This window comes from Tasmannia lanceolata, unplaced genomic scaffold (genome assembly GCF_043159265.1).
Source record: "Tasmannia lanceolata isolate RefF3 unplaced genomic scaffold, GAP_Taslan_0.1 ptg000018l, whole genome shotgun sequence".
NCBI lineage: Eukaryota > Viridiplantae > Streptophyta > Magnoliopsida > Canellales > Winteraceae > Tasmannia > Tasmannia lanceolata.
The window spans coordinates 60,227,467-60,245,019 of NW_027518695.1; the positions used below are offsets into that span (position 1 = coordinate 60,227,467).

At 37.5% G+C, this 17,553-nt stretch overlaps 1 protein-coding gene, 1 long non-coding RNA gene and 1 pseudogene across 2 annotated transcripts; 2 read left to right on the forward strand and 1 right to left on the reverse strand.

Annotated features, from left to right (window-relative positions):
- Window positions 1–4,810: 4,810 nt before the first annotated feature.
- Window positions 4,811–6,365, reverse strand: LOC143850561 (cold-responsive protein kinase 1 pseudogene; annotated as a pseudogene).
- Window positions 6,366–11,031: 4,666 nt separating this feature from the next.
- On the forward strand, window positions 11,032–14,113 carry LOC143849407 (ABC transporter G family member 1-like). The gene is made up of 5 exons (XM_077358412.1): window positions 11,032–11,187; window positions 12,257–12,612; window positions 13,142–13,228; window positions 13,516–13,703; window positions 14,028–14,113. Exons 1-3 carry the CDS (start codon window positions 11,164–11,166, stop codon window positions 13,152–13,154), a joined length of 393 nt encoding a protein of 130 aa, XP_077214527.1. The 5' UTR covers window positions 11,032–11,163; the 3' UTR covers window positions 13,155–13,228; window positions 13,516–13,703; window positions 14,028–14,113.
- A 720-nt stretch (window positions 14,114–14,833) lies between these two features.
- On the forward strand, window positions 14,834–15,626 carry LOC143849902 (uncharacterized). The gene is made up of 3 exons (XR_013235901.1): window positions 14,834–14,891; window positions 15,173–15,316; window positions 15,418–15,626. It is a non-coding gene; the product is annotated as an uncharacterized LOC143849902 (long non-coding RNA).
- The last annotated feature ends 1,927 nt before the right edge of the window (window positions 15,627–17,553 follow it).

Below are 17,553 nucleotides of genomic sequence, written 5' to 3' on the forward strand. Positions count from 1 at the left end.
TGGAGCTTGGAAACGTTAGCAATGGAGTTTTTTTCGAAAACTACAATGGCAATGGCAAGCTTCAAAAACCTTCCATGAAGCCTTGAGGAAGAAGAAGGAGATAGGTAAATGGCAACCTTCAAAACCCTCTCATGGAGTTTTCCACGTTAGAAATGCCTTGAGGAAGAAAAAACCCTTTCATGGAGTTTTCCACGTTACAAATGGCTTGAGGAAGAAGGCGGTAGGTGAGAACGAAATACTGTATAGGGATAGGTGAAATAGTGGACGGAAAAAAGAGGTAGAGGGGTAAATTTGTCCTAAATGCCATCTTCTCTCACCTCACTACACTTTTTTTATAATTTTCAAATTACTACCCTTTATTCATAATTTCGAATAAACTTTGCATTTTTTTTCATCCTTTGCCCAAGTAAATATTATATTGCTTTTGCAATTTTTTAAGAAGTATAGTGGGACAACATGGGGGCCCAACAGAGGAACGGTTTGGATCATCCTTGTGGGCTCCACTCATTTCTATATATTACGATCAAGGACACTGGTAATGTTTGTTAGGGGTGAATGGAAGATAAAGTTTGCACAATGAATTACTGTAAGTGCTTGAGGTATTGCCTTCTCACTTTTCAATTAGCCGGTTCTTTTTTGTAAGAGTTTTTTTAAGCGAATCAAGATCCCCTATAAAAAAGGTTTATCATTATAGCTTTCTTCTCTCATAGATATTCCTAGGGTTTCTCTGTTTTCCAAAGATTTCTTTCTAGGGTTTGCAGAGGACTCTTAAAATCTCAAAAAATGGCGGAATCGGATCCAAGTCAACCATCCGAAATGGTAATTCTCTTTTTATTTCATTTACATCATCGATTAATTTGTGCTCTTCTCTTCGTTTTTCTTGTAAGAAGCTGCAGTGTTATTATTATATTTCATGGAAATTTCTGAAATATTCCATGAAATTCTCTTTCATAGTACCTGATCAAGCGAGGTATAATCACCATCTTCCTTCTCCTTATTGATATATTGATGGGAAAAAATGGAGAGAAAAAAAAAAGCTTCTATTTTTATGAACTGGGTTTAGTTGTATATCCTTTAAATTTCTTTTCTGGACAGTGTTTATTACATTTCTTAAGGAGTTTTTTGTAATGAGAGGAACAAATTTGGAAAAGGGATTTTCTAGGAAGGAGGGAAGACACAGAGACAAAGGAGAGGGTTTTTTCAAAGTGTTTTCATGGCTGCTGATTTGCTACATTTCTTTATTCGGGTAACGCGCAGGTCAAATTGCCTCAGTCATTTGGGCTGCTCTGTCTGCATTTCTCTCCATTTTCAGGTTGCCCGTCTATTTATAAAATGAAGTGAAACCTGGAACTACCCATTCACTAATGATTTTTTTTTTCATTTTCTTTTAACACGCACCTCTGGATGTACTTTTTGTTTAACATGCTTCTAAGAGAACCCCATGGCTAGATTAGTTTTTCTTTATTTTCTATTCTTTTATTTTTTTTCCCACCAATTTCCAGATAAGAAATGCCCCTACTTCAAATATAATTTTGAAGAACCCGTTTTTTCAGACAGTGGTTTAAGAAAACCAGTTGGAGTTTTCTTGGATCATGGATGGCCTCAAAATGGGATTGCGGATACGTGGATTCACCATGGGACAACAAATGTATAACCTTTTGTATATAGGTTGGGAAAAACGGGATATGATATTGATGTGATATGATTTGCCAAAACGTGATAAATAGTGGGTTGCCACGAAACTTGATAGAGGGAGAGATATTATTGGAGATATAATTGCCGAATTAGGAGAGAGAAAAAGATATAATAGGAGATTTAATAGCCTTTAATAAGAGATTTAATAGCTTTCTTCGGTGTAAAAGAGGGCCTTGCTTTTTAAAATTGAGAACCACAATGTAAATAGGTTGTGACCAAAAATTTATTCCCAAAGGATTATCATAGCCGTTCAATCTATAGTGGAAATATATATTTATTTAGAAAAATGTGTGAGTATAAGGACTTACACTGTATAAAATCTCAACATAAGCATCTACATGGGGTTTTATAAGTCGTGTTTTATGTTGATTTCTACTTTCAATTACCAAGCAAACAAAATATTGTAATATTAAGGAAACGAAAAATTTGAAATAAAAATGAAACTGTTTGGAACATTAGATCTCATGTCTTTAGGAGGAATTGAGCCCCTTAAACAATGGGTAGGGCATAAGCCTTGCAAGTTGCAATGTTGATCGTCAGTTCGATCCTAGCTTCCACTAATTTGTTTGCAGAGTTTAATATCAAGTAGATGAAACACGTATCCCCTTTGTTTACTAGGAAAATGATGCAAGGGTTCTGAATATCATAATTTTGCTCTCTCTCTCTCTCTCTCTCTCTCTCTCTCTCTATATATATATATATATATATGAGGAAAGTGTTTCTACTCGGTCCCCTAGATAAGCTTATCTACTCCTCCCTTTAAAAAAATACAGTGGGCCCACGTTGTTTGGATGATCCAAAGCATTCATTTGATAGGTCTTAACATAGATAGGGTGTGCCCAAAAAATCAGCACCAAAGGGTCATCCTAGCCCTTCGTTTTGTTGGGCACACCGTGTCCAAAATGGACGCATATAAACGTGGACGTTTATATGTGTCCATTCTGGGCACCACAAGGCACTACAAAACGAAGGGCTAGGATGACCCTTTGGTGCTGATTTTTTGGGCACACCCTATCTATGTTAAGACCTATCAAATGAATGCTTTGGATCATCCAAACAGCGTGGGCCCACTGTATTTTTTTAAAGGGAGGAGTAGATAAGCTTATCTAGGGGACCGAGTAGAAACACTTTCCTCTATATATATATATATATATATATATATATATATATATATATATATATATATATATACATATAGAGGAAACTGTTTGTGCGCTTAAGCGCATGAAAAAAGTCGTGCGCTGAAGGGGTTTGAAGTGGGTCCCACTGTGTAACGAAACAAGAAATAGAGCCTTCTTCCAACAACAAGAAAAAAAACCCAAATCACAGACCCTCGTGTTCATGCGCTCTTTTGTTAAGAAACCCAAATCGCACAGAGAAACCCAAATCGCAGACATGAATCTCTCTATCTCTCTCTCTCTCTCTCTCTCTCTCTCTAAGTATCTCTTCACGTCTGTCTTGTAAGAAACCCAAATCTGTTTTGTTGACAGAGAAACCCAAATCGCAGACGTGAATCTCTCTCTCTCTCTCTAAGTATCTCTTCTCCGCAAGTCCGAAGTCCAAACACGATCGCAGACTCACAGAGAAACCCAAACCCAAATCGCAGACTCTCTAAGAAACCCAAATTACAGACTCACAGAGAAACCCAAACCGTTCACTTCGTCCATATGCTCCATTATCTCCCTGAATTCCTATGCTTCCATCAATGTCAAAGTCATCGAAGAATTAGGGTTTGAAATGGACGAATTAGGGTCCATGGATTCAGAAATTCTATATTTTTAGGACCTCCGGCGAAAGGGGAAAAAATGAAAGGGTATTAGGGATTTTAGGGTTTGGGTTCAAATTTAGCAGAAAGACGATTTGCTCCAGCTCAAATTCAGATTTCTTCGAGGAAGAAGAATGGAAGTGTTTCTGCTAAATTAGTGTTACGTTCTGTTTTTTGAAGTGTTTCTGCTAAGAATGGAAGTGTTTCTCCAGCTCCAGCTCAACATTTTGTTACGTTCTGTTTTTTGAAATTTCGTGCTTTTTCTATTTGGGGCGAATGATAAATTCGCACCCACTGTAGGATAATTCGCTACCTTGAACGTGAATTGACCAAAATAACCTGCTTATCTCTTTAATGAAGCAAGGGTATTTTGGTCATTCACTTCAATCGCATGGGTGTTTGTAAGTAGCTTTGTACGTTAATAAAAGTTGCCTTTCAACTAAGTTCCACCGTATTATGGTGCAGCTCCCTTGAATTGGGCATCCGTACGGTTTGATCCGGTGGGCCCACATGTTATGACCCTGCAATTTGTTGATATGGGCTACTGCTAATAGGGCCCACCTTGCAATCTCTATGGTAGGATGATCATAATTGATTGATAGATAATCTCTGTCCAAATTCTAACAATCTCCAGGCTTAATTTAATTGGATGGTTAGGATTGTGTCCAACTAGTAAATGTTTTATCCACTCTAAGGCCCATTGCATTGATGATCTAGATTTTCTCTATTTCTCTTCATCCTCGATGAAATTTTTATTTATTTAAAAGGCTAGTTTTATAATTTGGTGGCTAGTTGCTTCATTATTTACCTGATAACATTCACAAACTCAAATATAATTTCTATCTTCCAACAAAGAGAACAGAGATCACATTTCCCTTCAAATTTGTTTTTGTACTCTCAAACAAGGAATATAATAAAAGGAAACTTCAACCAGATTTTCGAGTTCAGTTAAAAAAAATGAATAGAACAGAAACTTTCATTGACATTTTCCCCTTGCAGAAACTGCACTTTTTTCGCACTTATTTTTCCAACCCAAGTGTGATATCATAACTGGTGCATAGAATGGGACAAAAATTAACCATACCCATTTGTTTTTCTCTCTGTTATGATCCTTGTTTTACAGCTTTAAACCATACCCATATCTCAATTTCCTCTCCAATCAGTATTAAACGACTGTATAATTTCTCAAAATGCGAAGAACACTTAGTTAGCGGTTTTATTGAATTCTGTTGGGTATCCACAGGTGATTCCAAACTATATGCAATTCCAGCAGAGGATCATCTCAGAGAAACTAGCTGGCCCATATCAAAATGGACCAGTGGGGTCCATAGTTAGCAAGTTCCGATCCGATTAAAGGGGTAGTGCTGGCGAATTGCTGGAGCTTGTGGTTTTCATGCCTTCTCCAGTTCTCACCAAGTCATGAATGACCCCTGGTGGGGTCAGTACCTTCTCATTGAGGCGAGACTGCTTTGAGAGCATAGCTATAGCCTGGGACATCGAAGGCCGTCGTTGGGCTGAACCCTGAGTGCAGAAAAGGGCTACTTTCAAATATCTAAGGGCTTCTTCTTCTGGGTATTGTTCTAGCTCTGGGTCCACCAGTTCTAACAGTCTCCCTTCTTCGTAGAGCTGCCACGCCTGTAAATCCAACCTTCAAAGTTAAAAAAGGAAAGGTATTACACCAATGCAAGCATCAGAATACTTTGAGAGAGGAGCACTGTGATTTTTGGCCTCAAATTCAATATTTTGATTCCCTAGAAGTAGCATAACTCCCAAAAGTTTGTTCGAATGACATTAAAAACTTAGGCCAAGTCTGCCAGCCTGGATTTGTTTTCATGATAAATTAGTGTCTGCAAGTGTTGAGAGGAGTAGGGTGAGTAGGAGAAGAGAGATTTGAGAGAGCAGGATTGAGATGAGAGTGAGAAATAGCTAAAAATCAGGAAAAAGTCAATCCTATTTTGAGTAGAGTTTTTTGTTTCCTGATTTTTAACCACTTCTCACCACTTGGAGACACAAGTTTTATGAAATTTTCATCTAAATACAAGTGCGGCAAAAACTGTTTAAAGAATGGAAATCAGATGGTTTTCAGATTTCAGAGGTCAACTCATCCCCTTGAAATGAAGAAATGAGAACCATGGGCAAGACACTGGAAGATTCCTAGAAAACAATGTAAACTAAAAAAAAGTTAAGCAGGACACCTTTTCTTTAATTGAGTTGTTATGCATCAAAAGCTAAGCACATGACCTTTTAACACTCATAAAGAGGTAGCCTTGGGTCACTTATGACTAAAGCATGTAGGTCAGTCACCTATCACCACCGCATACATGTCGATTATGGGCAGATGAGTGTCCCAATGGTGGACCTCACTGTGGATGCACCATAATATATGTCTGTGGGGCACATACAGTTTGGATCATGTGACCATATATAGTCATTTGCACGGTGATCATAGGGAACTAACCCATGGTTGACCAAGGCCACATTTCCAACAAAATTCAGCCAAAATGTTATATTAGCCTTTTTCACTGATAGAAATATCAGCATTGTTTTGTTTCCTCCAAAATTTTACGATCTAGCCTGAATGTGTTTCAAAATTCAAATGCTAGAGATAAAACTAATTCTAATCCCAGAAGAAAAAATAGAAGTCCAGCATAATGAAAGAAGCAGATCAAGATCATCATATTATTGCAAAGAAGCCACCATAGATTTCAAGTGCTACAAAATATGTTAAAATGCAAGGAAAACTGACCCATTCCAAGAGATCTTTCTGCAACCCTGACCAGCTTGACCTTCCACTACTTCTGCCACTAACTATTTCAAGTAAAAGGACCCCAAAGCTGTATATATCAGCCTTCGTGGTCAATTGACCACGCAATGCATACTCTGGTGCAAGATAACCGCTGCACATAACAGTCAAGTTGGAATTGAATATACTAAACAAGCAATCTTAATGTATGTCACACTATAGCATGGTTTTATTTGCTAATGACGAGATTGGACAATTCAATCAAGTGGAGCAACACACGATATGGACTATTGTCTCGGGAAACATCCTTGTTGCTTCTCAGTAAGCTATTATTAGAAGAAAAAAATATGATAGCTGAAGGGTAATTTTTATATTTTTGGAATCAAATATGGTCTCTCTTTTCAAATTCGATTTGAGCAAAGACTGGTTTAGTGTTCTTGAAACTTGTATGCTGTTCTTTGGTGGTAGACCCGTGGTGTTGAGAAATTAAACACCAAACATCACTCTAGAAATGCATCGTTCTAAAGTTTTGGGTATTTTTGCCTAAAAAAATCAATTAGAAAGATAGCTAATGTCATTGGGAAGCCATTGTATTCAGATATCTGCACAAACATCTGAAGAAACTCAACTCACATTTGCTAGAACTTGTGTTGAAGTAACAGGTGGAGTTGGGTTTCCAAAAGAATAGTTATTACACCTATTAAACATGACTGAAAGCCATCATCCTAAAACCTTTGCAAAGCATTCAGCCATGGAATTGACTTTGGGCCTTTTCTGCGCAGCTTAAGTGGAGGGCAAAGAAGGCCCCATTGCAAGAATAACTACTAGACTCAAAAGATTATCACAAACCCAAAACAGAATCTTCCAGTCATGAAAGTCTAGAGTGATTAAGAAAATCAAGATAGAGCTAGTTCTAAAGCTCTCGAAGAATATAAGAATAGTTACTACACCTATTAAACATGACTGAAAGCCATCATCCTAAAACCTTTGCAAAGCATTCAGCCATGGAATTGACTTTGGGCCTTTTCTGAGCAGCTTAAGTGGAGGGCAAAGAAGGCCCATTGCAATAATAACTACCAGACTCAAAAGATAGCCACAAACCCAAAACAGAATCTTCCAGTCATGAAAGTCTAGAGTGATTAAGAAAATCAAGATAGAACAAGTTCTAAAGCTCTCAAAGAATATAAGAGTACTTCTTCTTGGGATAGCTTTCAAGTTGTGGAAGAAATTGAAAATGTTTCCGCTGAAGATACTCAAAATCATATGCTGGATGATCAAAACAAACTGGCTGAAGAAAAAAAGCAATCTCATTGTGCTCTTCCATCTATTCGAAACAATTCTAATGAGGATCATGAGAAGATTGGTCGAGGGAGAACAAATAGAGGAAAATGGATTAATATAAATTAAATCTATTGAGATAGACATCATTCCATGAATGTAGAACAATGGGACATGAATGATAATGATTAAACACGGTCGTTTAATGCAGAATTTGAGAATGATTTAGATGAAGAGGAGCTTAAAAATATTTTATTTTATGAAGGTTCACCTAGAAGGAGGCTAATATCTACACCATTAAGAAAAAAAAGCAGCTATTCTCTAATGAGAATCCTCCTCCAAGTCCAAGAGTCAGAATTCTCGTTCGCACCTTCAAGCAAAAGCAACTTGGTCTAAAGCCAGCACAATCTATCATTACCATGATGATTAGGTATTCTAGTAATGGTTCAGCTCATTCTACTGGTCAATTATTGATCTGGGAGCTTAGAGTTTGGGCCGAGTTCAATTTCTCATTTGTGAATAAACTACTATCAATGATATTCTTTGGCTATGGAATATATCTTAGTAAGAATTCAAATTGAATTGACATTTCTCTGGTAAATAAGCATGATCTAATGCCGAAGTAAAGAAAGGACATGGAAATATATTAAATGGAAAAATTCAACAAATATGGAAGGTCACTTACAGTGTTCCAGCAATTCGTGTACTGAGATGAGTAACATTGTCTTGGGAAGATTGTATGAAGAAAATTTCCGCTCTAATCTATACTCATGCATAACCCAATTGGTTTTTTCCCCTTTAGGAGCCCTCCCTTTGTAAAAAACAAGTGTTTTCTTCATCCCAACCAATGTCTTTCCTCTGTAGATCTCCTTATCTTTTCCTGTTGCTTTCCAATAGCCAGCCTCAGTAGCCCTATTTGTTCTCAAACCAGTTGGGTATTTCCTATCTCTTACACAGAAAAAATACCACTTCTTTTTCTCCCATTTTTGCTCTCCCTTCATAACCATAGAAAACAGAACATAAGAAAACGATCTGAAAAGAAAAAAAAACACTAATTAGGACTAGAATTCAATTAAACAGTAACCAATACATGGGCAAATAAATTTTAATAGAGAGAAAAATAAGCTATGGAAGGCTTACATGGCAAATCCCAAGGCTCACACTTATTCAAATCCACCTCTCCTATTGCTCTTGCATTGAAGCTGATATCAATAACCTATTAGAACCAATCGGATTTTCCCCTACACAGAAATCAGTAAACCCCTATTTTTTTCACACAGAAAAACACCATCAACAATCACAGTAAACCTCTGATTTTCCCATACAAAACAGAAACCTCATATTTTTCAAACACACAAAACCCCTATTTTTTTCCCCTACAAAGAAATCAGCAAACCCCTAGTTTTTTAAGGTTCAGAAAAAACGAAAATGTTGAAAAAAAAATCCAACCAAGAAGGGTAGAGAAACCGTAAAAAAAATTTAAGCTTCAGAACTCAGCAAAGCCCTAGTTTTTTCAAAACGAAACTTGGGTTTTTCTTCTTCCTGTGATTGGTAGAGAATAAAAAATAAAAAATAAACTCAGCTCGAAGGAGAGATTTCTGTGGAAAACTCACCTCGATCGATGCTCTGTAGCCGTGGGGGAGAAGAGAAGAGAGGTGATTTGATGCTCCGTAAAAAACCCAAATCGATCGATTTGTTAAAAACCCAAATACCTCGATGGTTTGCTTCAGCCCAACGCAGAGAAGAAAGTCCGATTTCGCTGTGATTGCTACAGAATAAATTTTGAAAAGGCAAACTCACCTCGATTTGGGTTTTTCTTCTCTGCGAAGAAGAGGGTTTTTCTTCTCTGCGATTTGGGCTTTTTAGAAAAGAATGGTGCGCATGAAGAGGAGAGTGAGATTCTGCGATTTGGGTATTTTTTAAAACAATGGTGCGCATGAAGACGAGAGTCTGCGAAGAAGAGGGTTTTTGTTCTCTGCGATTTGGGGTCTGCGAAGAAGAGGGTTTTTGTGCTCTGCGATTTGGGTTTTTCAAATTGATTTGGGTTTCTTACAAAACGAGCGCATGAAACGAGAGAGAGAGTCTGCGATCTGGGTTTCTCAAATTGATTTGGGTTTTTCTTCAAGCTTTTTACAAAACGAGCGCATCTGCGATTTGGGTTTGGCAGAAACGTTCCTCTTGCTTTGCCGCTTCATTGTTTGGAATCTCTCCTATTCATCGAAATGTGCTTCCTCTTCGATTCATCGGAGCATTAGGGGTTTTTCTTCAAGCTTATAAAAACGAGTGCATCTGCAACTTTTGGTCTCTTCTTCAACCTTTTTAAAAAACGAGGGAATCTGCAACTGTTTGGGGTTCTTCAAGCTTTTTAAAAAAACGAGGGTTTGAAATCTGCCATTTGGGTTTCTTCAAGGTTTGAAATCTGCCATTTGGCATTTTCTATTTGAAATCTGCCATTTGGGTTTTTCTTCGCGTTAGCTAGTGGGACCACTTGAAACGAAACCTTCAGCGCACCATATTTTTGCATGCGCTTAAGCGCACAAACAGTTTTCTCATATATATATATATATATATATATATATATATATATATATATATATATATATTCTAAGGGTGCTTTAAAACAGTTTTAAAGCATTTTTTTTCCTCGCCCCGTGCATCGCACGGGTGCAACTAGCACTACAACAAATACGTTTTATAGCAGCGGTCCCTTACCAGCGGTCTTGAAAACCGCTCCTATAAGTCAACATTTGCATGCGGTCTTCAATAAACCGCTGCTGTATATCGTTGATATCCCATAGACTACGCGTTAAAAGCCGAAACAAATGTTTTGTTCCACGAAAGAAAAAAATCGTGCCCTAACCCTCCAGCCGTGCGAAACCCTCTTTCCCCTCCACTCCTTCGATTTCTCCACCATCCTTCGACGATTTCTCCATCTCTCCAGCGATATCTCCATCTCTCCAGCGATTTCTCCATCTCTACAGCCATTTCTCCATCTCTCCATCGATTTCTCCGTGTTTCAATCGTCCAAAAAATAGGGTAAAACCATTCTTCTTCTTTTTTCTTATTATTTTCTCTTACTTTCTTTCTTTCTCACAGATATTCCTCTGTATTCCATGCTCTGCAGATATTCCTCTGTATTCCATGCTCTGTTATGGCAATGATGAAATTGGGTAAGATTTTCATTATTTTCTAGGGTTTGGGTTCTTTGTTTTGTGGAGGCTTTCTCCTACTTCATATACATGGTTCATGTGCACACAATTTGCTCGATGAAATGCCTTAAAGAAAATCGTCTTTAAACTTAACTGTGCTATTTCTATAGAGAAAAAAAAAAACAATGCTTCCTTCTATGTTTATTTATAGATGTGCATGTGTCTGGGCATCTTTGTCATAGATCTTTTTACCCGTTATCATTTCTGTGCATCTGTGAATTTCTTGGGGGTTTACCTTTTTACGTCTAATGGTTTTCAACCATTTCTTTCGTCAATTTTCTTTTTCTACTACTCATTTTTTATGTATATGAATATGATTTTATTTTATGCACACCGGGTGTTTGATGAATGCATCAACGAGTTATCACCGATGTTCAGCCGATATTAGAGACGTCCCCAAAGCTGTCAGGGAGAATAATCATCGATGGTCCGTCAAAAACAGGAAGCTACTACTCTGATCTTTATGCTTCATAATGACTGCTGAACTTGGATATAAGGTAGATGAATTAGATTCTGGTTTTTTTCCCTTGGAAATGGGTTGCGCCTTTATTTTATTGCCTTTCAATTTCTCTCAAATATATCTGTTTTGTAGTATCTATTTTTTCCCCTTCTTTTCCCTGGTTGTCTATGCGGCCACACAACATCATACATGTATTTCCCACCTTTATGGCTTAATTATGACCGAAAACGTGTTACACAGTTCATGATATTTTGGTAGCAAAGCCATTTCAAATGTCTTTAAATTCTACCATATTTTGTCCTTCAAGTCATCCTCTCTCTCTCTCTCTCTTTCTCTCTCTCTCTCTCGCTCTCTCTCTCTCTCTCTCTCTCTCTCTCTCTCTCACACACACACACACACACACACATACAAGTTGCTTGCTAGTTTTTACTCAAGTTAGCATGGCTTCTCCTTCTATTAGCTCCATCTGTAACACGCCATCATAAGCACCATCACACGGCAATATCGAAATGAGGAGCTCAATAGAGGTAGAATGTGTGAGTATGCCAAGCCATGAAGAGAAGGGGCACATTAAGTGGGGCACGAGTGGGCCTGGTTCGGACGAGTGTGGCGTTTTCTTTACATGGGAGGACTTATGGGTGACGGTTCGAAAGCAGACACTGGCATTTGGAACCTCGGTTAGTACATCATTCAATGTTTGATATAGATTACCAGAGACGTATAAATACATGTATAGTAATATCATTCAACACATCATGAGACTTTTTCCAAGTAGGCCATGGATGATTGATACAACTAATTTAAAAATTCTCATAGTTAATTATTGACCCACCCAAGTTGGCTCGAATTTTACTTCGCCAAGTTCTCGTCTGAGTCCGAGTTTTTCCCTTCCAAGTCAGTTCATTAGCTCGCCGGAGCTAATGAAAAGCTGACCACATCAATCATTGAATCATCTGAGTTGACTCTTTTTTTTAATACGTTGGTGGAGTTTTAGTCGGAGTGGCTGACACAACGATTCAACTTATAATCCTTAATCCTTCTATATCATGTTTTCACTGACTATCTTTTGCAAGTTTTAACCAAGGGGTTTTTTTTCATTAATTCAGGGCTATGTTACTCAAGATGATGCTCTAATGACGACGCTAACTGTTAAAGAAGCTGTATACTACTCCGCCCAGCTCAAGCTTCCGAACTCAATGTCGAAATCTGAGAAGAAGGAGAGAGCAGAGATGACAATAAACGAGATGGGGTTGCAAGATGGGGCGAATACTAGAATAGGAGGGTGGGACTCAAAAGGACTTAGTGGGGGACAAAAGAGGAGGCTGAGCATTTGCATAGAGGAGGCTGAGCATTTGCATCCATCCATCAGCCTTGTAGTGAGGTGTTTGAGCTCTTCCATAATCTTTGCCATCTCTCTTCCGGTCGAACAGTTTATTTCGGCCCTGCTTCAACGGCCAACGAGGTAATTGATACATAAATCAATCATTAGAGTTGTTATATATATATCATTGATACCCCTATATTTGTTCTAATTAGTTAATCAAAGCTCTTTCGACGTAAAATGGGAGTAAACTAATTTTATACATATTTTTTAAGTAGAAAATGTGACCTATACTCCAAAAGCTTAAGCTGTAGAGTTGGTTTTATTTAATCATTTATACATCAACACTCCCCCCTCACATGTGACCCCTCTTCCTTTGGCTCGACTGTTGGATTTTAATATCAAGGAGTTGTTGGGTTTTGAACCTAGCTCTGATACCACATGAAACAACCAATTACTTAGAAAGCTTAATTTGTTAGAGTTGGCGTTATTTATTCATTTATACTTCAACAAAAAATGGGTGTAAATTTTGTTTTACGTCCATTTTACGCAAAAAGAAATGGAGCCTTAGTCCATAATTAAATGAGCAGCAATTTATTTTGGCCCTGCTTTGACAGCAAATGAGCGTAAATGAACTAATTAAAGATGCTTTGGATTTGATTTGCTGTAGTTTTTTGCATTGAATGGCTTCCCATGTCCATTACTGAGGAGCCCTTGTGATCACTACCTTAGAACAATCAATAAAGACTTCGATCAGGTTAGGAGGCTTTTTTCTTTCACATATTTATGTTTTAGGATTGAGTTTTTATATGATGAAGAGCCGTATAAAGCAGTATTGGAGTACGTTGGAGATCCCATCCTTGATATTTTGATCCAACAGCAGCTCACTTTTTGAGGCAAAAAGTGAGCTGCTGTTGGATCAAATATGAAGGATGGGATCTCCAATACTGCTTTATACGGCTCTTCATCATATAAAAACTCATGTTTTAGTAGCTATTATCATCTCTTAAAGAAATCCTATTCAAATCCTTGTTTTTTTATTAGGACATTGAGCAAGGGATAGGGACCAAAACGGCTACTGAAGCAATTGACGGGGTAGGGACCAAAACGGCTACTGAAGCAATTGACATTCTTGTGAAGTCATACAAGTCATCCATCACTTATCAACAAGTATCAAGACATACCAATAAAAAAAAAAAAAACAAGTATCAAGAGACGAGATATGTAAAATGGTAAGCCCTGTACTTGAACCTACAAGTATTCTAAAAGCCCATGGGTCAATTCATGACTTGTTGATGCCTAAGCAAGTCGACCCGGCTAAGGTTTTCCTAGACTTGGCTTGGTCGAACAAGTGAACCTGAAACGTTTCTTTTCTTCTTCTTTTCTTTTTTCTTTTAACTTCTTTCATCTTTTTGTGATGGATAGCAGTATTGAAGCCTCCCTAACTGATTCAACCACCAATATATCCCTTTTCTCTCCATTCCTAGCAATATTCATTTTCAGGTGAACTTTTTGCCGTAGTATATAATATTGATTAACATTATTCATAATTGCAGGTGATTGGAATTAATAAGCAATTTCCTGGACCCATTGTCAATGTGGCCACAAACTGGAATGTGGTTGTGAATGTCCAGAACAATTTGGATGAGCCATTACTTATCACATGGTATGTGTGTCTCATGGTCGCATACTTTGTTTAGTGTACTTGGATGGCGTCTGTCATCATGGAAGTGTTTTCATCTTATTTGATTGAGGACCTTGAGGGCTGTGAGTTCTCCTTTATAGCTACTTTAATGACCCTTTTTGTTTGGTTTCCTGTATTTTTTAAGCTTGAGGATGTATCTTTGGTGTGGAAGGTTCCTAAAGTTTCTCCTAAACTGTTTTGATGGATATGGATATATGGGTGCTGTTAGACTGCTAAAGGAGTGTTTTTTTCTCTCTTTTGACTGGCCTCCTAAAGGAGTGTTAAGAGGTGTTGTTTTTGTTTGTCACTCTTCCATGGCTTGTTTATGGGTGAGGAAATGTTGTCTGGTAGTTTTGTAACCAAGTCAAACAAGTCCTATGCTCAGGACATGCATATTTGGAGAACCTTTACTTATTGTGTTCTTTTGGATTATGAATGAACCTCCATTGTTGTTACATTCAGCTCGATTGTCCTGTCCTTTTGGAATGAAACAAGGTACTTCAATCCAGCAAATTTGGGTTGAAATATTTTGGACCAGATCAAAGACTCAAATGAAGGTGAGACTCCTGTACTTTTGGAAGAATTATGGAGTTTCGATGAAAATCTAGCCAAAAATCTAATATTGTTGATGAAATAATGGTTTTGAAGAGATTAGCTTACATTGTTGATGGGTTTTGAGGAGGCCATGTGGGTCGATAGTAGCTTGTCACTGATGAAGTATTGGATTTGGCCAGAGGTGTGGAATTGTCATTCAATCATGTTTTGTGTGACGCAAACAAGTTATTTATCATGCAGTCTATCCTCCTCCTGAAATTATGTTGTCTTTTTTCTTTGTAAATAAAATTTTCATTTCTCAAGTGAAAACAAAGATATTAACTGTATGATACGGTTATATTATGTTGTAGGATACTGTGTCTGATCAAAGTTGCGTTCTCTCATTAGTGATCATGTTCTCTCTTCCCCTTCCATTTCATCTAATTGCCTTTTGACTTATGTTTCCCATTCTTCTGAGTTCAGGATACTTAAGATGATGCAAATTGTGGCTCCTCACAAATCAGAGAAGGGGATGGTTCTGTTCAACTTTTGCAAGCTGCGGCAGTAGCTAACCACGCTCAAGCCATTGTTATAACTCTACTAGAGGAGTTCCACAACATTTTTTTGGTAAGTTTCCTGACCATTTCTAGAAAGTGGGAATTTAGGAAGTACTTTTATATGCTTATTTCTTATTGTCTATTCATTTTGATGGATTTGGTATTCAGCAGTGCTAAAGGAATTTCCTTTGAGGTTTTGGGTGTTGCTGTAATATCGGAAAGCGTTCGACCAACAAGTTTTAGCTTTATCTCCATCTACCATTGATGAAAAGTTAAGGTCACCTTTGATCTCCAAGGCCGGGCTGTTTTTAGAAGTTGATGGCATGGGCTTGATCACACATCAAAGAGAAAATCAAAGAGTTCAATCTAATCAGTTTAACATTGGGGTTTCAGAAAAGCTAATACATCAAGGTTTTTCAATCTAATCAGTAACATTTTTGGATGGATATGTTTTAGTTTTTGTTTAATTTTGTGAATGTAATGTTTATCTGTGTAAAGGTACTATAGTCTAAAGCAGGTTATGTATTGTACACTTAAGCCAGATTCTGTATTATACCCTTATTTTGGGGATTTCTAGAATTATATATATATTTTTTTTAAATATCACTTTTAGTAGCGGTCCTGACCGCTGCTAAAAGATACAATACTGCTGCTATATTGATGAACTTCGATGTCTACAAACCAAATGTAGCAGCGGTCATAACTGCTGCTAAAAAATACAGCGACGAGATAATTAGTAGCAGTTGTATAACCGCTGCTAAAAGTAATAGCAGCGGTTTTGGCCACTTTTAGCAGCGGTTATGACCACTGCTAAAAACCTTTTTTGTTGTAGTGTATAGTATCTACTACTATAAGCTGGGAGGAAAAGAAGAGAATTTTTTGATTTTTTTGAAAATTATATGAGAATTACACAGCACTTTTTTTGACTTTTTTTAACAAATGCACCCATTCAACTCACATATTTTCAATCCTACCCCCTCCTTTATGCTTTTAACAAAGGCACCCATTAAAGCCATATAATTTCAATCTTACCCCTCTTTTATGGTTATTTTTTGATTTTTTTGAAAATTATATGAGAATTACACATCACTTTTTTTGACTTTTTTTAACAAATGCACCTATTCAACTCACATATTTTCAATCCTTCCCCCTCCTTTATGCTTTTAACAAAGGCACCCATTAAAGCCATATAATTTCAATCTTACCCCCCTCATTTATGGTTTTTTAATAAAAAATCTATAGGGTGATCTTAACCATCTTTTCTGGACCGTGTTTAATGAGAGGAACAGATTTGGAAAAGGGATTTTCTAGGAAGGAGGGAAGACACAAAGACAAAGGAGAGGGTTTTTTCAAAGTGTTTTCATGGCTGCTGATTTGCTACATTTCTTTATTCGGGTAACCGCGCCGGTCAAATTGCCTCAGTCATTTGGGCTGCTCTGTCTGCATTTCTCTCCATTTTCAGGTTGCCCGTCTATTTATAAAATGAAGTGAAACCTGGAACCACCCATTCACTCATGATTTTTTTTTTCATTTTCTTTTAACACGCACCTCTGGATGTACTTTTTGTTTAACATGCTTCTAAGAGAACCCCATGGCTAGATTAGTTTTTCTTTATTTTCTATTCTTTTATTTTTTTTTCCACCAATTTCCAGATAAGAAATGCCCCTACTTCAAATATAATTTTGAAGAACCCGTTTTTTCAGACAGTGGTTTAAGAAACCAGTTGGAGTTTTCTTGGATCATGGATGGCCTCAAAATGGGATTGCGGATACGTGGATTTGCAAATGCGATATTGCATTCACCATGGGACAACCAATGTATATCCTTTTGTATACTTTAGATCTCCTTGGTGATAACTTTGTTCTGAAATTAGAGTGGTAGGCTTTTAATCATTGAAAGCCTCAGAACTTCGGATGTAACAGAGCAATTAGACATCCCTTTGCAGGAATGTTTCGTATCTAATGTGGACCCTTTGCCATTTATCAGTTTGCAAGCCATCAATTTAACGGTTAGCATCATTTGTTAGGGAGACTTAAGGCCGTGGTCCACTACAGTAGGGCCCACTTTCCTACTGTGGGCCCTATGCATGTCATGTGGACATGATCAGGGCAGTCGATCCAGTCATTTCCGTTGGCCCGACCTTTATCAAGGATTATCCTAACCTCTTGACATGTAGGGTTTCTACGAAGCAGTTTTCAGGGTATAAAATTATAAAAAATGTGGCTGTTAGGTTCATTCCTAGTAGTCAATCTGCGGCCTCGCGTGGGTCCTATCTAAGTGATCAGGTCCATCTGCCATCTTTTTGCA

Excerpts from the sequence above, each read along its gene's own strand:
- LOC143849407 (XM_077358412.1), top strand. The coding sequence starts at position 11,164 with ATGACTGCTGAACTTGGATATAAG. Across the intron at positions 11,188-12,256 it reads CTGCTGAACTTGGATATAAG|GGCTATGTTACTCAAGATGA; the intron begins GTAGATGAATTA and ends TCATTAATTCAG.